The sequence below is a fragment of the Delphinus delphis genome, chromosome 11 (assembly GCF_949987515.2).
Source record: "Delphinus delphis chromosome 11, mDelDel1.2, whole genome shotgun sequence".
Classification (NCBI taxonomy): domain Eukaryota; kingdom Metazoa; phylum Chordata; class Mammalia; order Artiodactyla; family Delphinidae; genus Delphinus; species Delphinus delphis.
Genome location: NC_082693.1, coordinates 54,999,267 through 55,016,600, shown reverse-complemented (window position 1 = coordinate 55,016,600; position 17,334 = coordinate 54,999,267). Strand labels below are relative to the sequence as shown.

Here is a 17,334-nt window from a genome sequence, read left to right as displayed (position 1 = left end):
TAATGTTAGTGGCTGTTTCCAGATGGCTCTATAATATAAGCAGAATGGTCGAGGTTGAAGCCATTTTTCGAAGATCTTTGTGAACAGGATTAATTTGGTGAGATTTTTTGTCATGCCTAGGACTTTGCCATCACATATTGTTTGTTTTTCAATTAAGAGGATTTATTTCTTAGGTAACACAAATATAAACAGATGGTAGGAAACACCTGAAGGACTGAAACTGGAGAAGCAGTGGTGTAATGGAAACAGCTGTAGAAGAAATTTCTTGAAGCTCTGTTTATGATCACCTTTTGGGAGGTGAGGAAAGGAAAACAGATGTCAGCCTGTGGGGTATTTTACAGAGAATTGTTTATGATTATGTTATCCTGAGTAGAAGGAGAAGAAAAAGAGATACTTAATGTTTAGTTTGGAATGTGAGATCTATCGGGGCTAATTTGGCATTGGTGAGCAAGACCTGGCCACATGGACTGTTGAGCCAGTATCAGTTAGGGGAGGAGGATTCATGAGAAACTGGCCCACACAGGAGAGTGTGTGTGTGTGTGTTTCTTGGTGTGTTAAGCCTTAAACAAGTTGGAGGCAGGTTTTTTTGTAGTGACATCGATCAGGTTCAAGTTACAACTTCCCACATAGAAAAAGCAACCATGAATAAGGACTCAGTGACCCTCCCAGACCAGCCTGGACTGATACTAATAGCACATCCATCCTGAGGAAGCATACCCAGCCTGTAAGGGTACCCTTGAAGCCAAGGGTCATGGAATGTGTGTGTGTTGGCGGGGTGAGGGGTGATGCAGGGAAAATACGGCATGGTGCCAAAGACTTCTATTACATCTCTTTTAGCCTGTCACTTTTCTCTTTTTAAACAGTCTGTTGTTCTTGATTAGATCTTATTCTATGTGTGGGCTGAGAAGGATTTTTTGATATCTATTTCCTCCTACAGAAATACCTCCAGCTAATTCAGAGATGCAGCTGCAAAATAGCACTAGAGAAATCAGGAGACAGCAGACTTTCTGCCTCTGCCACTAACTAGCTGTGTGACCCTGAGTAAGTCACTTCAACTCTCTGGGCTTCAGATGTGTTGTTGGTAAAAGGAGCATATTGATCAAAGATGATTTCTAAGGTACTTGTCAATGCTGAAATTTACAGGGCCGACTTTCCTATAAAATTCATTTGGGGTTTTCTGTGCCTGTTCATATGTCGTACTTCAATGGCCATTCATGAAACTTGGTAAAGGATGGAAATTCAGTTATGGTGGCAAACATGTGTCTACAATGGATGTTTTCTGTTTGGAAGATTTCCCCACGTCATTTCGCCTTGTCTAGCAATGAAGATGTTTCTACATTTGCTAAACTGAGCCTTGACAAATATATACCTAGCTCCTTAAAAGAAACATTTGTGGAGAACTCCTGAGGATTTGAAACATTTTTGGAGGATCCTTAAAGTTATTCATTATAACTTTAAATAAAGCATTTATTAAATAGTCTCATAACCTTAGATAATCATTTAGATCTTACTGCATTTTAAGGAAATATGATACTCAGTGGAACCTAAGTCTTTATATAATCACTTATTTCACTTCATTATAACTTCTCTGTTTTTAAATCTGCCCTGCCTACTAAATTGTGAGCCCCTTGTAGGTAGAAATCATATTTTATTTATCTTTCTATTCCCTACTGCTGAGTATAGTATTCTGACTCAATAGTTTTTTTGTTTTTCTTTTGCGGTATGTGGGCCTCTCACTGTTGTGGCCTCTCCCATTGTGGAGCACAGGCTCCAGATGCGCAGGCTCAGCGGCCATGGCTCATGGGCCCAGCCACATGTAGGATCTTCCCGGACCGGGGCACGAACCCGTGTCCCTTGCGTCAGCAGGCGGACTCTCAACCACTGCGCCACCAGGGAAGCCCAATAGTTGTCTTTTGAATAAAAGATAATTAACTCGTCACCGTCCATCCATAGTTACACTTCAGACTTGATTCATACCTTCTTCATGCATTGTGTTAAGAAGAGCACAGTCATCTGGGATTCATGAGGTTCACCTGGAAGTCTTCTCAGTGTCCTCCTCCCTCCCCGTTCACACGCCTAGTGGTGATGGAAGGGATGTAGTTCGAAAAGGCTTCCCAGATGATTATAATATACATGTTTCCTATCTTCCAGAGGGAAGAAAGAAAAACACACTCAAAAGTTGCACATTTCCCAGCCTCCTACGGTGGGCTCTGGGCTACGTATTTCCTAGGCTGCTGGAGGGGACGCTCAAGGCAGCACAATGAGTCGGGTTGGAGTGGAGACAGTTTTTTTTTTTTTTTGGCTGCATTGGGTCTTTGTTGCTGTGTGGGGGCTTTCTTTAGTTGTGGCAATTGTGGTTTCTCTTGTTGCGGAGCACAGGCTCTAGGTGCGCGGGCTTCAGTAGTCGTGGCTCGCGGGCTCCAGAGCGCAAGCTCAGCAGTTGTGGCACACGGGTTTAGTTGCTCCGCGTGATGTGGGATCTTCCCGGACCAGGGCTCGAACCCGTGTCCCCTGCATTTGCAGGCGCATTCTTAACCACTGTGCCACCAGGGAAGTCCAAAGACAGATTTTTTTTTCCCACTGTGCAAGCCTGCAAAGGGGCAGAGAGAGGAAGAATAACATGCCTTCTCTGAATGCCTGCTCTCCTTCTCACCAGGCAAGGAAACCATACACACCCAGTCTCATGCGCTAAGGGTAAGCATGTTTTTAAGGCCAACTTGTTGATGGAGCTGATACAGACACACTGAGAAGAAAAAGGGGAGTGGACAACTAGTTCACATCAAAATAAATCTTAGCAACCTGTCTTTCAGGCATCAGATTAATATGGAACTGTTCACAAAGCAACCTTGCCGAAAGGAGAAAATATCAAATCTTTGGAAATATTCAACCAAAGCAATGAAACTGCATGAAGTAGAAACATTTGGATTGAGTGTTAATTGGAAACAAGCCGGGGCATCCATGAGCTTTACGGAAGTTTAAGATCTTCAGCTCAAAGACAGCTCCTCCGAGGGCTTTCCCTGATCACCTGAAATAAAGCAGCCTCCTGGTCACTCTGTCTCATCATATTGCCCTGTTTTATTTTTTTCACAGCACATATCATCTGAAATTATCTTGTTTATTTGTTTTCTGTAGCATGTCCTTAAGTACGGGCATCCTCTCTGTCTTATTTCCCACTGTGCCCCAGCTCCTTGGCAGCAGGAGATGTTCAGTAAATATCTATTGACTGACGGGATGAATATTTTGCATGGCTCACTGGAGATAGCTCCTTAAAAGTATTTTTCAAGATGGAAAAACTGTCAGAAAAAAAATTCACTCTGTTCAGAATTTGCCTCAAAAGAATGACTGGAGAGTCTCCATAGCAGAGTGGTTAACAGCACAGAACAGTCAGCATACCTGGATCTGTCTCCTGTAGAAGCCAGAGAAGCACCCACTAAAGATCTATGGAGTGAATGTTTCAGGATTTAGTTCAAGTCTGTGCTCCTAGCATTAAGAACACACTATTTATTTTGAAACACTCAGGCAGTGGGGCCTAGAATGCAGCAGAAGAATGAGAGATGAGATTTTTAAAATAATAAATTCCTTGCTTAAAGAATGCCTATACTTATTAAACTCAAAAAATATTTTCTTCTGTCTCCCATGAAAACATAAAGCTAAAAAACCCCCCAAAACCCAAAAAAGCATAAAGCTATTAAAAAGTCTTTAAAATCAAACATTGCACATAATTTGTCCTCTTGGCTGCTTTATGCAACAGCACAGAAGGTGCAGTCAAAGATGTTAGCTCTGATTCAAACTCTGCCACTCACTAGCTGGAGTAAGTCACTTTATATCTGTTCAAAATTAAAAAGACAATAACACCCACCAACATTCTTGCCCTTCCCAGGGTGGCTGTTACATTCCAGGGATATAAGCTATGTGAAAGGGCTGAGTTTTAGTGCTAAATATTAAGGGTTGTAAGGATAGTAGCTATTTTTTTTACATTGATGATGAAAGGATGTGTCAACCTAAATAAAGAGGTAAACTGAGGCAAGCTCAAATGACCAGAAGTTGTGTTTATTCGGGAATAGCAGAAAAAATGGCCATGGGAAATGCATGTTGTAGGAAGCTCAGGTGAATGTGTTGAGAGTTTGGGGTGGGCTGTACTTAAGGGAAAGGAATACAAAGAGGGGAGGTCCAGCTACAGTCGTAAGGTGACTGGCTTGAGGATGGGGATAGATTCTTGGCAGGCGTTCATTGGTCAGGAGGTGAGTCTCGGCCTTCTGTAGATCAGGCTTTCGGTTCTTCAGTTCAGTTCTTCTGAGGGTGAATGCATGAGATTCTCCATTTCGTATCCTCCAGTTCCATTTTAGACTGAGATCCTTTCACAGATGTGATATTATGACTTTGTGACTGGTGGAGAATATGATTCTTTTTCAGTGGTTATAGCGAAACATGCAACTGCCACAACTAGCAATACTGTTAGCCTTCAAGAGCAGATGAAGTGGAAAATGCAAGAAATCATGACAGGGTAGAAGCTGAAGTTATGGAGTCATTGCTGTGCTCACTGGGCCAGATCTCAGCAGTGTGTTTATCAGAAATGTAGCAACTGGAATAGACACCTAGAAATTATATAAGGTCTCTTAGCTACAGTAAGAGAGCTAAGTTGGAAAATTATCTCCTGATCCCTCCTACTTATTCCATTACCATTCAAATAGTTAAATCCTTTCCTACTCCACTCTTTCTCTTCCAGCCCATTAAGACTTCCTTCTCATGTTCAAAAATCCTATTTTCCTCATGAAAACTTATTTCCTGAGCCATCAGCTTCATGGTTTAGAAGGAAATAGGCTAAAATGTTAACAGTGGTTATCTCTGGAGCATAAGATTGTAACATTTTCTCATTATATTTTTCTGTACCTACCAAATTATCCATAATGAGGATTTATTTTTTTCATACTAAGAAGAAAAACAAGGAAGCAGATTGATTTAGGCAATTTTATTTCATTTTTTTTTTGGCTGCATTGGGTCTTCGTTGCTGTGTGCGGGCTTTCTCTAGTTGCGGCGAGCAGGGGCTTCTCACTGCAGTGACTTCTCTTGTTGCAGAGCACGGGCTCTAGGCGCGCGGGCTTCAGTAGTTGCAGCACACGGGCTCAGTAGTTGTGGTGCATTGGCTTTAGTAGTTGTGGCGTGGGCTCTGTAGTTGTGGCTTGTGGGTTCTAGAGCGCTGGCTCAGTAGTTGTGGCACACAGGCTTAGTTGCTCCGTGGCATCTTCCTGGACCAGGGCTTGAACCCGTGTCCCCTGCATTGGCCACTGTGCCATGAGGGAAGTCCCAAGAGTATTTTATTTTAGATAATACTAATCCTAGGAAATATCCTGCAAGAAATAAGGTACCTGACCAAATACTTTTGGGAAATACTGGACACTATCTCTTTTTGGGAGAGTCCCAAACATATAGCATATTGAACGCTTGCAAGATCCTGCAACAGAGAAACCTGCTTAACTTTGTTTAATCCAGCATTTTTCCATATTTTCCCATAAATCATGTTTTTCATGCAAAATCTATAAATATTTTGTGAAGCTAGTGACCCACAGAATATCTTTCTGGGAAACATAGGTGATTGGGAAAGATTTTCTCTTGCTGAGCAAGAGGAAGACATGGCTTTCTCACCCAGGGTCCATGGGTCACTTGAGGGTCCAAGGATGGGCTTCAGGCAGGGACCACAAACCCTGAAAACTATGTGCACAATATTGAGTATGTGTACGTATTTGTGCTTTCTTCCTGGAGAGAGGGTCCATACTCATTATATTCTCAGGCATCCACGTCCTAAAAAGATAAAGGACCACAGACATAAAGTAAAATCAGCTTCTCAACATCCATCACTTTTGCCTAAGCCACACTTTGCCATCAAAACAAAGCAGAAACAGCAAGAAATCTGTTGCCATATTTAGCAAAAACAAAGCAAATAGGATGTCCAGTTAAATTTTAGTAAGTTCAGATCAACAATGGACAGTTTTTTAGTATAAGGACTCAGTATCTGGGACATCCTAATTAGCGCTAAAGTTATTTGTTGCTTATCTGAAATTAAAATAAACTGGGCTTCCTGTATTTATCTCGCAGCCTTAGTTAACTAAAATTTATTAACACTGGGGCTGTGGAACACACTATGAGAAATGCCTTTCTACTCAGAGTGTGACCCATGAACCATTAACATCACCTGGAAGTTTACTAGAAGTGCAGAATCTCGGGTTCCACCTGCAGACCTGAGTCAGAGTCTGCCTTGTATCAAGATCTCCAGGTGAAGTGTTCACATGTTAAAGTTTGAGAAGTCCTGATGTAAAGAATTCCTGACTTGATGGTTTTCAACTGTGGTTGCACATTGGAATCACCTGGAAGCTTTAAAAAATATGTCTGCCAGGGCTCACTCCCAGAGCATCGATTTAGTTGATCTGAGGTGCAATCCATACATTAATATTTTATTGAAGTATACTTGATTTACAATGTTGTGTTAGTTTCTGGTGTACCACAAAGTGATTCAGTTATAAACGTATTCTTTTTTATATTCTTTTCCATTATGGTTTATCACAGGGTGTTGAATACCTGTGCTATACAGTAGGACCTTGTTTATCTATTTTATATACGGTAGTTTGTCTCTGCTAATCCCAAACTCCTAATTTATCCCTCCTCCACCCCCTTTCCCCTTTGGTTACCATAAGTTTGTTTTCTACAGACATTAATTTTTTTTTACATCTTTATTGGAGTATAATTGCTTTACAATGGTGTGTTAGTTTCTGCTTTATAACAAAGTGAATCAGTTATACATATACATATGTTCCCATATCTCTTCTCTCTTGGGTCTCCCTCCCTCCCACCCTCCCTATCCCACCCTTCCAGGCGGGCACAAAGCACCGAGCTGATCTCCCTGTGCTATGCGGCTGCTTCCCACTAGCTATCTACCTTACATTTAGTAGTGTATATATGTCCATGCCTCTCTCTCGCTTTGTCACAGCTTACCCTTTGTTTTCTACAGACATTAATATTTTTTAACATCCCCTTACCTCCACCTCAAATGATTCTAATGTGTAGCTGCAATACTGTGATTTATAAGAAATATATATTTGGTCCTTGTCCATGGTTCCTGTCTCACAGCTCCCAAAACTCCTAGAATCTCCTGAGCAATGGGAACATCTTTTGTTTTACTATTTGGCATCCTGGCCTCAGTTCCTGAAATTGCTTCAGAGCCATAAAGGTGGCTTGGGTGTTACTTGTCACAAGCCCCGTTCCACCACAATTGGGCTTATGCTAATGTGGTGACTTTTGGAACCCATCTCAGGATGGGGGCTGTTTGCCAGGAGAACCAACCATCTGATTAGAGGGTTGGAAATTTCAGTCCCTCCTCTGACCTCCCTGACTTCCACAGGAAGGGGAGAGGCGCTGCAGGTTGAATCAATCTCCAGTGGTCAAAGATTTAATCAATTATGCCTATGTAATGAAGCCTCCATGAAAACCCAAAAGGAGAAGGTTTGGAGAGCTGCTGGGTTGGTGAATGCGTGGAGATGTGGGGAGAGTGGCATTGCTCAGAGTGTGAGCTTTGAGCCCCTTCCCACATACTTTGCCCTGTGCTTCTCTTCCGTCTGGCTGTTCCTGAGTTATATTCTTTTATAATAAACTGGTAATATGGTAAGTAAAACGTTTCTCTGAGTTCTGTGAGCTGCTCTAGCAAATTAATTGAACATGGAAAGGGGGTTGTAGGACTGTAATTTATAGCCAGTGAGTCAGTAATGCAGGTAACAAACAGGACTTTTGACTGGCATCTGGCTTTGGGGGTGGAGTGCAGTCTTGTAGGGCGGAGCCCTTACCCTGTGGGACCTGACGCTCTCTCCAGGTAGATAGTATCAGAATTGAGTTGAATTGTAGGACACCCCCAACTGGCGTCGAAGAATTACTCATTGGCGTGAGGAGTCTTCCCGCCCCCTCCATGGGCATTAGGTGTGGAAACGTTAGTAGTCAAGGCGGCAACTTTATATAAAGTTGGGGACCCAGCCAAGGTGAGGGCTTTATCAGAACCACCTGTGGAGAGTTTCCCACCATTTCTATGCCCAACCCAGGTCAACGGAACCAAAATCTCTAGGTGTGGCTGCAATTTCAAAAAGCATCTGGGGGCTTCCCTGGTGGCGCAGTGGTTGAGAGTCCGCCTGCCGATTCAGGGAGCACAGGTTCGTGCCCTGGTCCAGGAAGATCCCACATGCCATGGAGCGGCTGGGCCCGTGAGCCATAGTCGCTGAGCCTGTGCGTCTGGAGCCTGTGCTCCGCAACGGGAGAGGCCACAAGAGTGAGAGGCCCGCGTACCGCAAAAAAAAAAAAAAAAAAAAAAAAAGCAGCATCTGGTGCAATGTTGCTGTATACTCTCTCTGCAGTTGAGAACCATTAATGTTTAGGGCACCCTAAAATGGAGTTATAGGGCTACCAGGATACTGAGGGAAGATGGTCCAACCACGGGAACTCAGCATTCAACTTAGGTTAGGTTTGGTTTTTCTCCTATTCTCCTGGAACCCACAGAACCTCAAGTGGGAGGACACAAAAGACAAGGCAGGATGGCCTTTGCCCACCAGAGGGAATATCATGGGTGTGCTAATTTCTACGAAGAATTGCTATGATGCCTGGGGATGAAGGTGTTCACTGTCTCCTGCCGGATTAAGTCATTCATTTTGACTCTTGGGATGTGAAATGGCATACTGTAAGTCTGTTTAGAATACTAAACGAAGTATGAAAATGGTTCTAGCAGAAGTGGGGAATGATTTAAATAATTCTGAGTTATACTATCCAGGGCAAGCAGCGATTTGTTTACCTGCAGATAATGTAAAACACAGCTGCAGAGAATGACCAAGTGATTGTCAGGTGTGTTGGATCCCTGCGTTGACAAATAGGCTAGGTAGGAACAGTTAACAAAACCTCAGTCTTCTCTCTTTTCAGCAGCACATGGTAAATGAGTGCAAAGCTTGGTAAGAGGCAGGCAGAAATTTAGTCAAAGAAAAGAAATCTCCAAATCTTATTGAATCTTATGCATTTCATCTGAAGTTGAGCCTGCAAGAGATCTTTCGTCTTTTAGATGGTTATTTTGCAGCTTCTTTTAGAAGAAATTGAATATCAATTAACATTTTTCTCAGCCTTGGATTTATTTTCCTACTGGTTAAAAATAAAGAAATGCTTGATTTTTCTTGAAGAAGTTGAGAAATGGGGTGTAAATGCAGTAAGAGCTGAGAAGGTATCTGATAGAAACAAATAGGCCTACTTCTGGGCTTATGACCACTTCGGTGGCCTGGAGGCTTAAAGGCAAGTTCATTGGGTTGGTGACATTGACACAAGGCAGCGAGTGGGCATCTGGTTCAAAGGGGGAAAGCTGATGTTTTTATTCTTTTTCAGAAGTTCCAGAGTGGACCTCCCTCAAGGCTGAAATGTTGGAGAATTTTATTCAGGTAAGATGCACTGTGGTTCACTACCTTTGCATTCTACTAAACCCTCCGGTTTTAACGTGCTTAGGGATCATCTGGGGATGTTACTAAAATGCAGTTTCTGACTGAGTAGATCTGGTGTGTGGCCTGAGAGTGTGTATTTCTAACAAGCTCCCAGCTGAGGTTGATGCTGGGGCCTGCGGACCACCCTGTGAGCAGCAAGGCTAGAGAACTTCTGTTTAAGCCATGTGTGTCAGGGTTTTCCAGACAGAACTGGTGCTGAAAGCTTGGCCTCTCTGTACACTGGTGCCGAATCAAATCTCGGAGACAGTTTTGAGTGAAGTAGAAAACGAGAGCTTTATTACCTTGTCAGGCAAAGGGGGACACGGCAGGCTCCTGCCTCCAAAAAGCTGTGTGTCCCAACCCGGGAGGATCTGAAGCGGGGTTTTATAACAATGGTTCAAAGTGAGGTCTCTGACGAGTTTAGGGTCTTGTGAGCACGGCTCACGTCTCAGGTGGTCGGTCTCCTAATCTTGATGAGTTTCTCTGGTCCCTTTAATCTCGCCTCAGGTGGTTTCTTGACTGCTCCTCCCTTGTTTAGCAACGGTTCTAATCTGCCCTTTGGAACTCAGGGAAGGTCATGGAGGCTGGAGTCTTGCCTATATGAACTGGGGCCGGGGGAACGATGACAGAAGGGCCTCTGTGCCCGGCAGCCCCACAGGGCCTTACTCGGTTTCAGAACCAACAAGATTGAGATATATACACATATCCAGTCATACCTTGTTTTATTACAGTTTGTTTTATTGCGATTCACAGATACTGCCTTTTTTACAAATTGAAGGTTTGTGGCAACCCTGCGTTGAGCAAGTCTGTTGGCACCATTTTTCCTACAGGATTTGCTCACTTCCTGTCTCTGTTGCATTTTGGTATTTCTCACAATATTTTAAGCCCTCCTCCCGCAAAAGGATTAAAACTCATTGAAGGCTCAGATGATGGTTAGCATTTTTTAGCAATAAAGTATTTTTAGATTAGGTATGTACATATTCTTAGACATAATGCTATTGCACACTTAGTAGACTACAGTATAATGTAAACATAACTTTTATATGCACTGGGAAACCGAAAAAATTGCGTGACTTGCTTTCTTGCGATATTCACTTGACTGCAGCGGTTTGGAACGGAAACCGCGGTACCCCTGAGGTATGCTTGTATACACATGTATTGAGAGAGTGATATTTATTTTAAGGAACTGGCCCATGCGATTGTGGGGGCCGGCAAGCCCAAAGTCTGTAGGACAGACAGGCTGGGAACTCAGGCAGGAATTAATGCTGCAGCCTTGAGGCAGAATTTCTTCTCCAGGAAATCTCAGTTTTTGCTCTTAAGGCCTTTCAACGGGTTGCATGAGGCCCACCCACATTACTGAAGGTAATCCACTTAAGGCCACCCAATTATAGATGTTAATCACATCTACAAAATACTTTCAGAGCCACACCTAGATTAGTATTTGATTAACTACAGCCTAGCCAAGTTGGCCCATAAAACTGTCATACCTTGGGGCTTCCTTGGTGGCGCAGTGGTTGAGAGTCCGCCTGCCGATGCAGGGGACATGCGTTCCGTGCCCCAGTCCGGGAAGATCCCACATGTCTCTCTTGGCCACTGAGCCTGCGCGTCCGGAGCCTGTGCTCCGCAACGGGAGAGGCTACAACAGTGAGAGGCCCGCGTACCGCAAAAAAAAACAAACCAACAAAAAACTGTCATACCTTGAAACTCTTTAAAGGACAGTTTCCATTTATGCCTAATAGGCAAAATAGATAAAGCAGAACTGCTTGGTTCAATTAGGAAAGGGAATCTGGAGGCTGGCCTCTCACTCAGCAGGCTCCTGTCCCTTCTCAGTTCCCGCCTCCTCCCCCGAGGGAGCTTTAAGGGACATAGTTTCAAAATCGTTGCCTTATATTTATTTCTTCACCTGTAAAATGAAGCTAGTAGTCCTTGACTCGGGATTAAATTAGATCACCTGAGGAAAACCATGTAGTGCAACGTCTGGCACGTTTGTGGGAATTTTATACCTGTTAGCAACTTCCAGTATTATTATCAATAAGAACAACTGAAAAATAACCTTTCTTGCAAAGAAAGGAGAACTTGAACTATTTTGGTGTAAGGCCTGGTGTTTGACAGTGAACTCAAGGCATATTTCTGCCTCTTTCCTTTTGCTGCTCACCTGGTGGCCAAGTGAAACAGCTCCCTTATCCTCGGCCCCAGCTGAGCTCCCAAATGGAAGATGTCTTTGTGGGCCCAGTACTGGGACAGGCTGTCAGACCTGAGGGAGAGAAGGTCGAAGGTTACCGCTTTGTTCTCTTTACTGCCTCTTGACCAAGAACGTAACTGGTTTGTCTCCCCTGGTGGCTGGAGAAAGAAACACTAGGTCTTCCTTCACTTCAAGGGCAAAGAAATGGCATGGCTGCAACCTTGCAGTTTCCTGTTATGTGGAAGCAAACACAGTTCTCTCAGTAGTTTCCTTAGAAATTAGAATTTGAAAAGCAAAAGGAGTTACTTTCTAGAAGGCTCATTTTGCCTAGAAATAATTTAACAGAGGAGAGAACACAAATGTGTTTAAGGAAAGGAAAAAAAGCCTACGTTTATATGGGGCCTGAGCACCACGACTTTAAGAAGCGGTGTGGAACAACAAAGAATTTTCCTTCTCAAAACACAGGGCTAATAAAGTTACAAGATTGTATTTCAACTGTATATTTTATAAAATCGTCCTGGAACTTGGAAACAAAGTTATATACTTTCTGCTTGTTTCTGTAACGAATGAAAACAATATACTTTCTTTGATTTCTTTGATGATTGGTGTTTATGATGCATAGGGTAGAAGAGCCTCCAGCTCATTGCACCAGAGCTATATTGACTCTTACAGTAAGATAATGAAACAAAACCTCAGCTCTGTTAGTAAAGTGGCAAATATAACTTGTAGACATGCTAGGAATAGTTTGAGTATAATGTTACTAGTTTCCTGATGACAGCCATAGCTTATGTGAAGTGGCTTAAGAAAGTTTCTATCAATGTAACAGACATTTCTTATCTGTATTTCATAATTATTGCTCTAGTTAAGGCCAAAATAAATAAATAAAACCGCATGGAGAAGCAGGGTGGAGTGAGTAGTTAGCGATTATGCCAACATTCTGGTTTTAGACAGACTTGGGTTCAAGCAGTTCTGATTAGTTGCTGTGTGATCTTGGGCAAGTTCCTGAACCACCCGAAGCTTTGTTTTCCTTGTCTATAAAATGTAGTAATACTTCATAGAGTTGTTTTGAGGATTAAAGAAAGTAAAGCATGTAAGCATTCGATAAATGTACGATACAACTACTGGGTTAAGGGGAAGAGAAAAGGGACACAGCCAGGCCAGGCCCTCTCAGGGATCATCAGACTATGGTGCCCCTAGGATACCACAAAAAAGTTCTAAGAGATTAAGTAAATCACATGGAATCCTGTTTAAATCATTCTAGGGGCCTATTGGGATGAATCCTCCTACAGCTGTGATACTATGGGCAAGGTATCTTCTCTAAGTTGAAGTTCTCTGTAAAATAGAGTCATAGCATCTACCTCATAGGGATTTTTCCTTAATAAACTTTTTATTTTAGAGGAATTTTCGATTTACAGAAAAGTTGCAAAGACAGTATGGAGTTTTCCCTTAGACTTCTCGCCCAGTTTTCTCCATCGTTTACTTCTTACATTATCTTACATTATGGAACATCTGTCAAAACTAACAAATGGATGTTGGTAAATTACTATTAATGAAACTCCAGGCTTTATTTTGATTTGCCCAGTTTTTCCATTGATGGCCTCATCACGTTCCAGGATCCAATCCAGGAAAAGCCATGTTGCACTTTGTTGTCTTGCCCCCAGTCTCCTCTGGTCTGTGACAGTTTCTCGATCTTCCCTTGTTTTCCATGACCTTGACAGTCTTGAGGAGTAGGGTATACTGTAGAATGTTCCCCAGTCTAGGTTTATCTGATGTTTCTTTCAGGGTTGGACTGGGATTACCTCATAAGGTTTTTGTGGGGATTTAACAAGAGAATCTGTAAGTACTCGGGACTCTATTTGGCAGGTATTTTTCATTATCAGTGTGCATTTTTTTTTTTTTTGTGGTACGCGGGCCTCTCACAGCTGCGACCTCTCCCGTTGCGGAGCACAGGCTCCGGACGCGCAGGCTCAGCGTCCATGGCTCACGGGCCCAGCCGCTCCGCGGCATGTGGGATCTTCCCGGACCGGGGCACGAACCCGTGTCCCCTGCATCAGCAGGCAGACTCTCAACCACTGCGCCACCAGGGGAGCCCTCAATGTGCATTTTTTAATGCAAAGTTGAGTCGTGGTCGAGAAAGGAGACTCTGCGGCCTACAGCCTGGGTCCAAGTCCTGCCGCTGCTGCTCTCTGGCTCTGTGACCCTGGACACGTTTTTAACCCCTCAGTTTTCCTCGCCTATAAGTAAGGATAATAGCACTTTCCTCGTAGGCTTGTTGTGAGGATTGAATTGCTATACATGTGAGTTTATAAATGTAAAGTGGTTATTACATTCTGGTCACCTCATGAGCTCCCCTGACTTTTTGCTCTTAGTATTATTTATAAAGATAGTGTGAGGCCCTCTCTCTCTCGTTCACCTTTGGGGTAATTCTGAATCTTCATGGAGCCATTTATCTACGGTGGCTAAGCCTGTGTGACACCATGTGCCCTGAGGGTGCCCGATCCCAAGTGTCATTGTGAGTGAGCATAGGTCCTTGGGCAGGTTGCAGAATCACAAGAAACACTCTTCGGTAGCAGCCCTCACATCCTCCCTGCAGAATCCTCTGCTTCCCTGTCAGCCCCATCCACAGGTAGGACCAGGTGAAAAGGTGGAGACCTCAACTTGCAGGGAGGGTCTCGAATCAGGCGATCAACAGGGGCCTGGGGGGGGGGGTGGGCAGCGGTGAAGAGCAGGGCCTCCTGCTGCAGGACCAGGAGCCTGGGCTCCATGGCGTTACCTCACATCCTCTGATATCATTAAGGTCGGATTTCATGGAGGGATCCCTTATTCCACACACACAGAGGATGACTCAGTTACACCACAGGGTGCTTTAGCTAATCCTGGAGCAATCTTCTAAAATTATGCAAGTAAAGACTTCACTAGAATGAAGTGTCTGAGTGCATGATTTAACAAAGTGGATCAAAAGGGATATTTAAAAAAAAAGAAAGAAAGAAAGACAGAAAGTAGGGGGAAAGAGTGAAACAATAAGCCTGGGAAGAAAAAGAAAATTGAAACCAATAACCTCCCTTTTCCCACTTCCTGCTGTCTCATTCCTGTGGTGCCTTTTTGTCTGGTCTTATTTGTCTTACATGATAATCCCCTTGGGCAAGAAGGGTATCACCTCGGTTTCAGTGCAGCTCTAACACTGAGTGATTCCTTGGATGTTAAAAACAGCAATAACAGGGCGAGAGAGAGTCATGGGCATATACACACTAACAAACGTAGTAAGGTAGATAGCTAGTGGGAAGCAGCCGCATGGCACAGGGATATTGGCTCGGTGCTTTGTGACAGCCTGGAGGGGTGGGATAGGGAGGGTGGGAGGGAGGGAGACGCAAGAGGGAAGACATATGGGAACATATGTTTATGTATGACTGATTCATTTTGTTATAAAGCAGAAACTAACACACCATTGTAAAGCAATTATACCCCAATAAAGATGTTAAAAAAAAAAAAAACAGCAATAACATTCACACTGCACTGGGTTACATCCGACGGAGTCTCCTTTACCTCTTAATACTTTAACCAGTCATGAAACATAATTTTGAAGTGTTATAAATCTGAAGATTTTAATCTTCCCAGATATCTCATTGGGTGGGTGGGCAGCAGGTATTATATTCATTTATTTAACAAATCCCGAGTGCCTACCGTGGGTCAGGTACTATTCTAGACACTTTGGATACCTAAGCTACAAAGCAGACCAAGGTACACACTCTTTATGTGTTTATATCTTAGTGGGTGGGGCAGAGACAGACAGCACTCATAAACAAGGTAAATAAATATATTGTATGGTTAGAAGTTGAGAAGTGCGATTGGAAAAAAGAACGAGAAGAGGGGAATTGGGAGTGGGGGGGTTGGAGGGATGTGTTTTCAATTCTCCCCATTTGGTAACGGGGGACTGCATTAGGGGAAAAGCACTCCCGTCTTTCCCTCTTTCCCCAAGCTCTGCTCTAAGTTTGGTCTAGAAGTCTTTGACCCTTTTCTATACCTCATGTTTTTTTTTTAAATGGAAAGAGACTTAAATGCAATTAAGCTCTCTGCTCTGGAGCCAGAGTGTCTGGAGTTGATTCCCAACTCAGTGGCATGCTTCTCTCTGGGACCTTAGGCAAATTAACTTCTCTCTGCTTTGAATTCCCCATCTTCAAAATGTATCTACCTCACAAGGTTGTAGAGAGGGTTACATGCGTTACTGTAAGGTGCTTAGAGCAGTGTCTGGCACAGAGTAAGCACTCAAATGTTGGCTTAAAAAGTGGTGTCTGTGTGTTGTGGAATTACGGGAGGGTCATGAGTAGGAGAGTCTCTGCTACTCGGAAAATGATAGGCGGTATGAAGTGCAAGATCCATTGCTATCCCCAAACACCTGTCAACCCAGCTACGTGGGGCTCCCTCCTTTAGGAACCCGAAGTTTGAACTCGGTCTCTTCTGCCTTGTGCATTCAACAACTTTATTAAGACTGTTAATATCACCTTCAAGGCCAGAGGCTGCTTCAAAAATGCATAAGGATGGCCCCTCCCATATCCCTTGTTTCATTCCCAAGAAACACTTTTCTTTTCTGATAGTTTTTTTGTTTTTTTAATTTTCAAATTATTCTTCCATTAAAAAAAAAATTATTTATTTGGCTGCGCCGGGTCTTAGTTGTGGCATGCAGACTCTTAGTTGCGGTATGTATGTGGGAGCTAGTTCCTTGACCAGGGGTTGAACCTGGGCCCCCAGCATTAGGAGCAGAGTCTTAACCACTGGACCACCAGGTAAGTCCCTATTCTTTCACTTTAACTTAAGTTTAATCACACCAAAAATTAGGCTTTTACTTTGTGGTATAGCTGCCTGAAATACGCATCGCTTCGGTCTTTTTTTAGGCCATCGTATTCTGATGTTGTTTGGCCTGTACTTTGTTACTGTTAACAACCACACCACATACCCTACTTTCATAAAATGAAACAAGTAGCAAAACTTAAAATATTGAAGAGGGATGAAACAGGCCAAACCATTTTAGGCTGGAGAAAACACAGTTTCGCCTATTCTTTGGGATTTCTAGAAATCTAGTCTCCTCTAAAACAGAGAAGGCAATGCACTGAAGGCAAAATTCAAAGGGGTGGCTGGAGAATTAGTGCAAATACTGCCAAACAAACTCAGTCTATCTAGGCGACTTCCCTGGGGTAACTTATTTCCTGAGCATTGACTCTCAAGGTCTCTCTCACAGTAAATTATTAAGCTTAGTGAAAGGTGTAAGATTGGGATAAAAGAAAAAGAATGTTATTTAAAGTGGAAGGTCAAACACATATAATGCATCTCCATGATATGGAAATCTATTCTATCCTTTATCAAAATGACAAGAACAAGGAGTTGGACAAACGAAATGTAGCCCTCTAGTACTTTTGTAGCCCGCCCCCCCCCCCCCCCCCCAGTACTCACACAGGTGCTACCTTAACCTTGTCTCAAGTGCAGGAAGTCCTCTTTGTCAAGGGAGAATTAAGGAGTTCCAAGTTTTCAGACCAGGCTGTATAGCATCTGGTCAGTCTTGCTTGAGGCTTCACTGAGCTTGTACTTCATTTTCCAATAACTGGATCTCTACCTTGGTTTCTAACTTGAGACCCCAGGTCCTCCCATACCCTTCCAGAGGCTGGTGTCCTA

At 43.2% G+C, this 17,334-nt stretch overlaps 1 protein-coding gene across 1 annotated transcript in view; it reads left to right on the top strand.

Moving 5' to 3' along the window:
- Positions 1-17,334, top strand: part of CPM (carboxypeptidase M) — a 289,531-nt gene that overhangs the window by 4,895 nt on the left and 267,302 nt on the right. The window contains exon 2 of the mRNA XM_060025195.2: positions 9,397-9,449. Coding sequence (XP_059881178.1) covers positions 9,429-9,449 — 21 coding nt within the window. The 5' untranslated portion in view covers positions 9,397-9,428. The remainder of the gene's footprint in view (positions 1-9,396; positions 9,450-17,334) is intronic.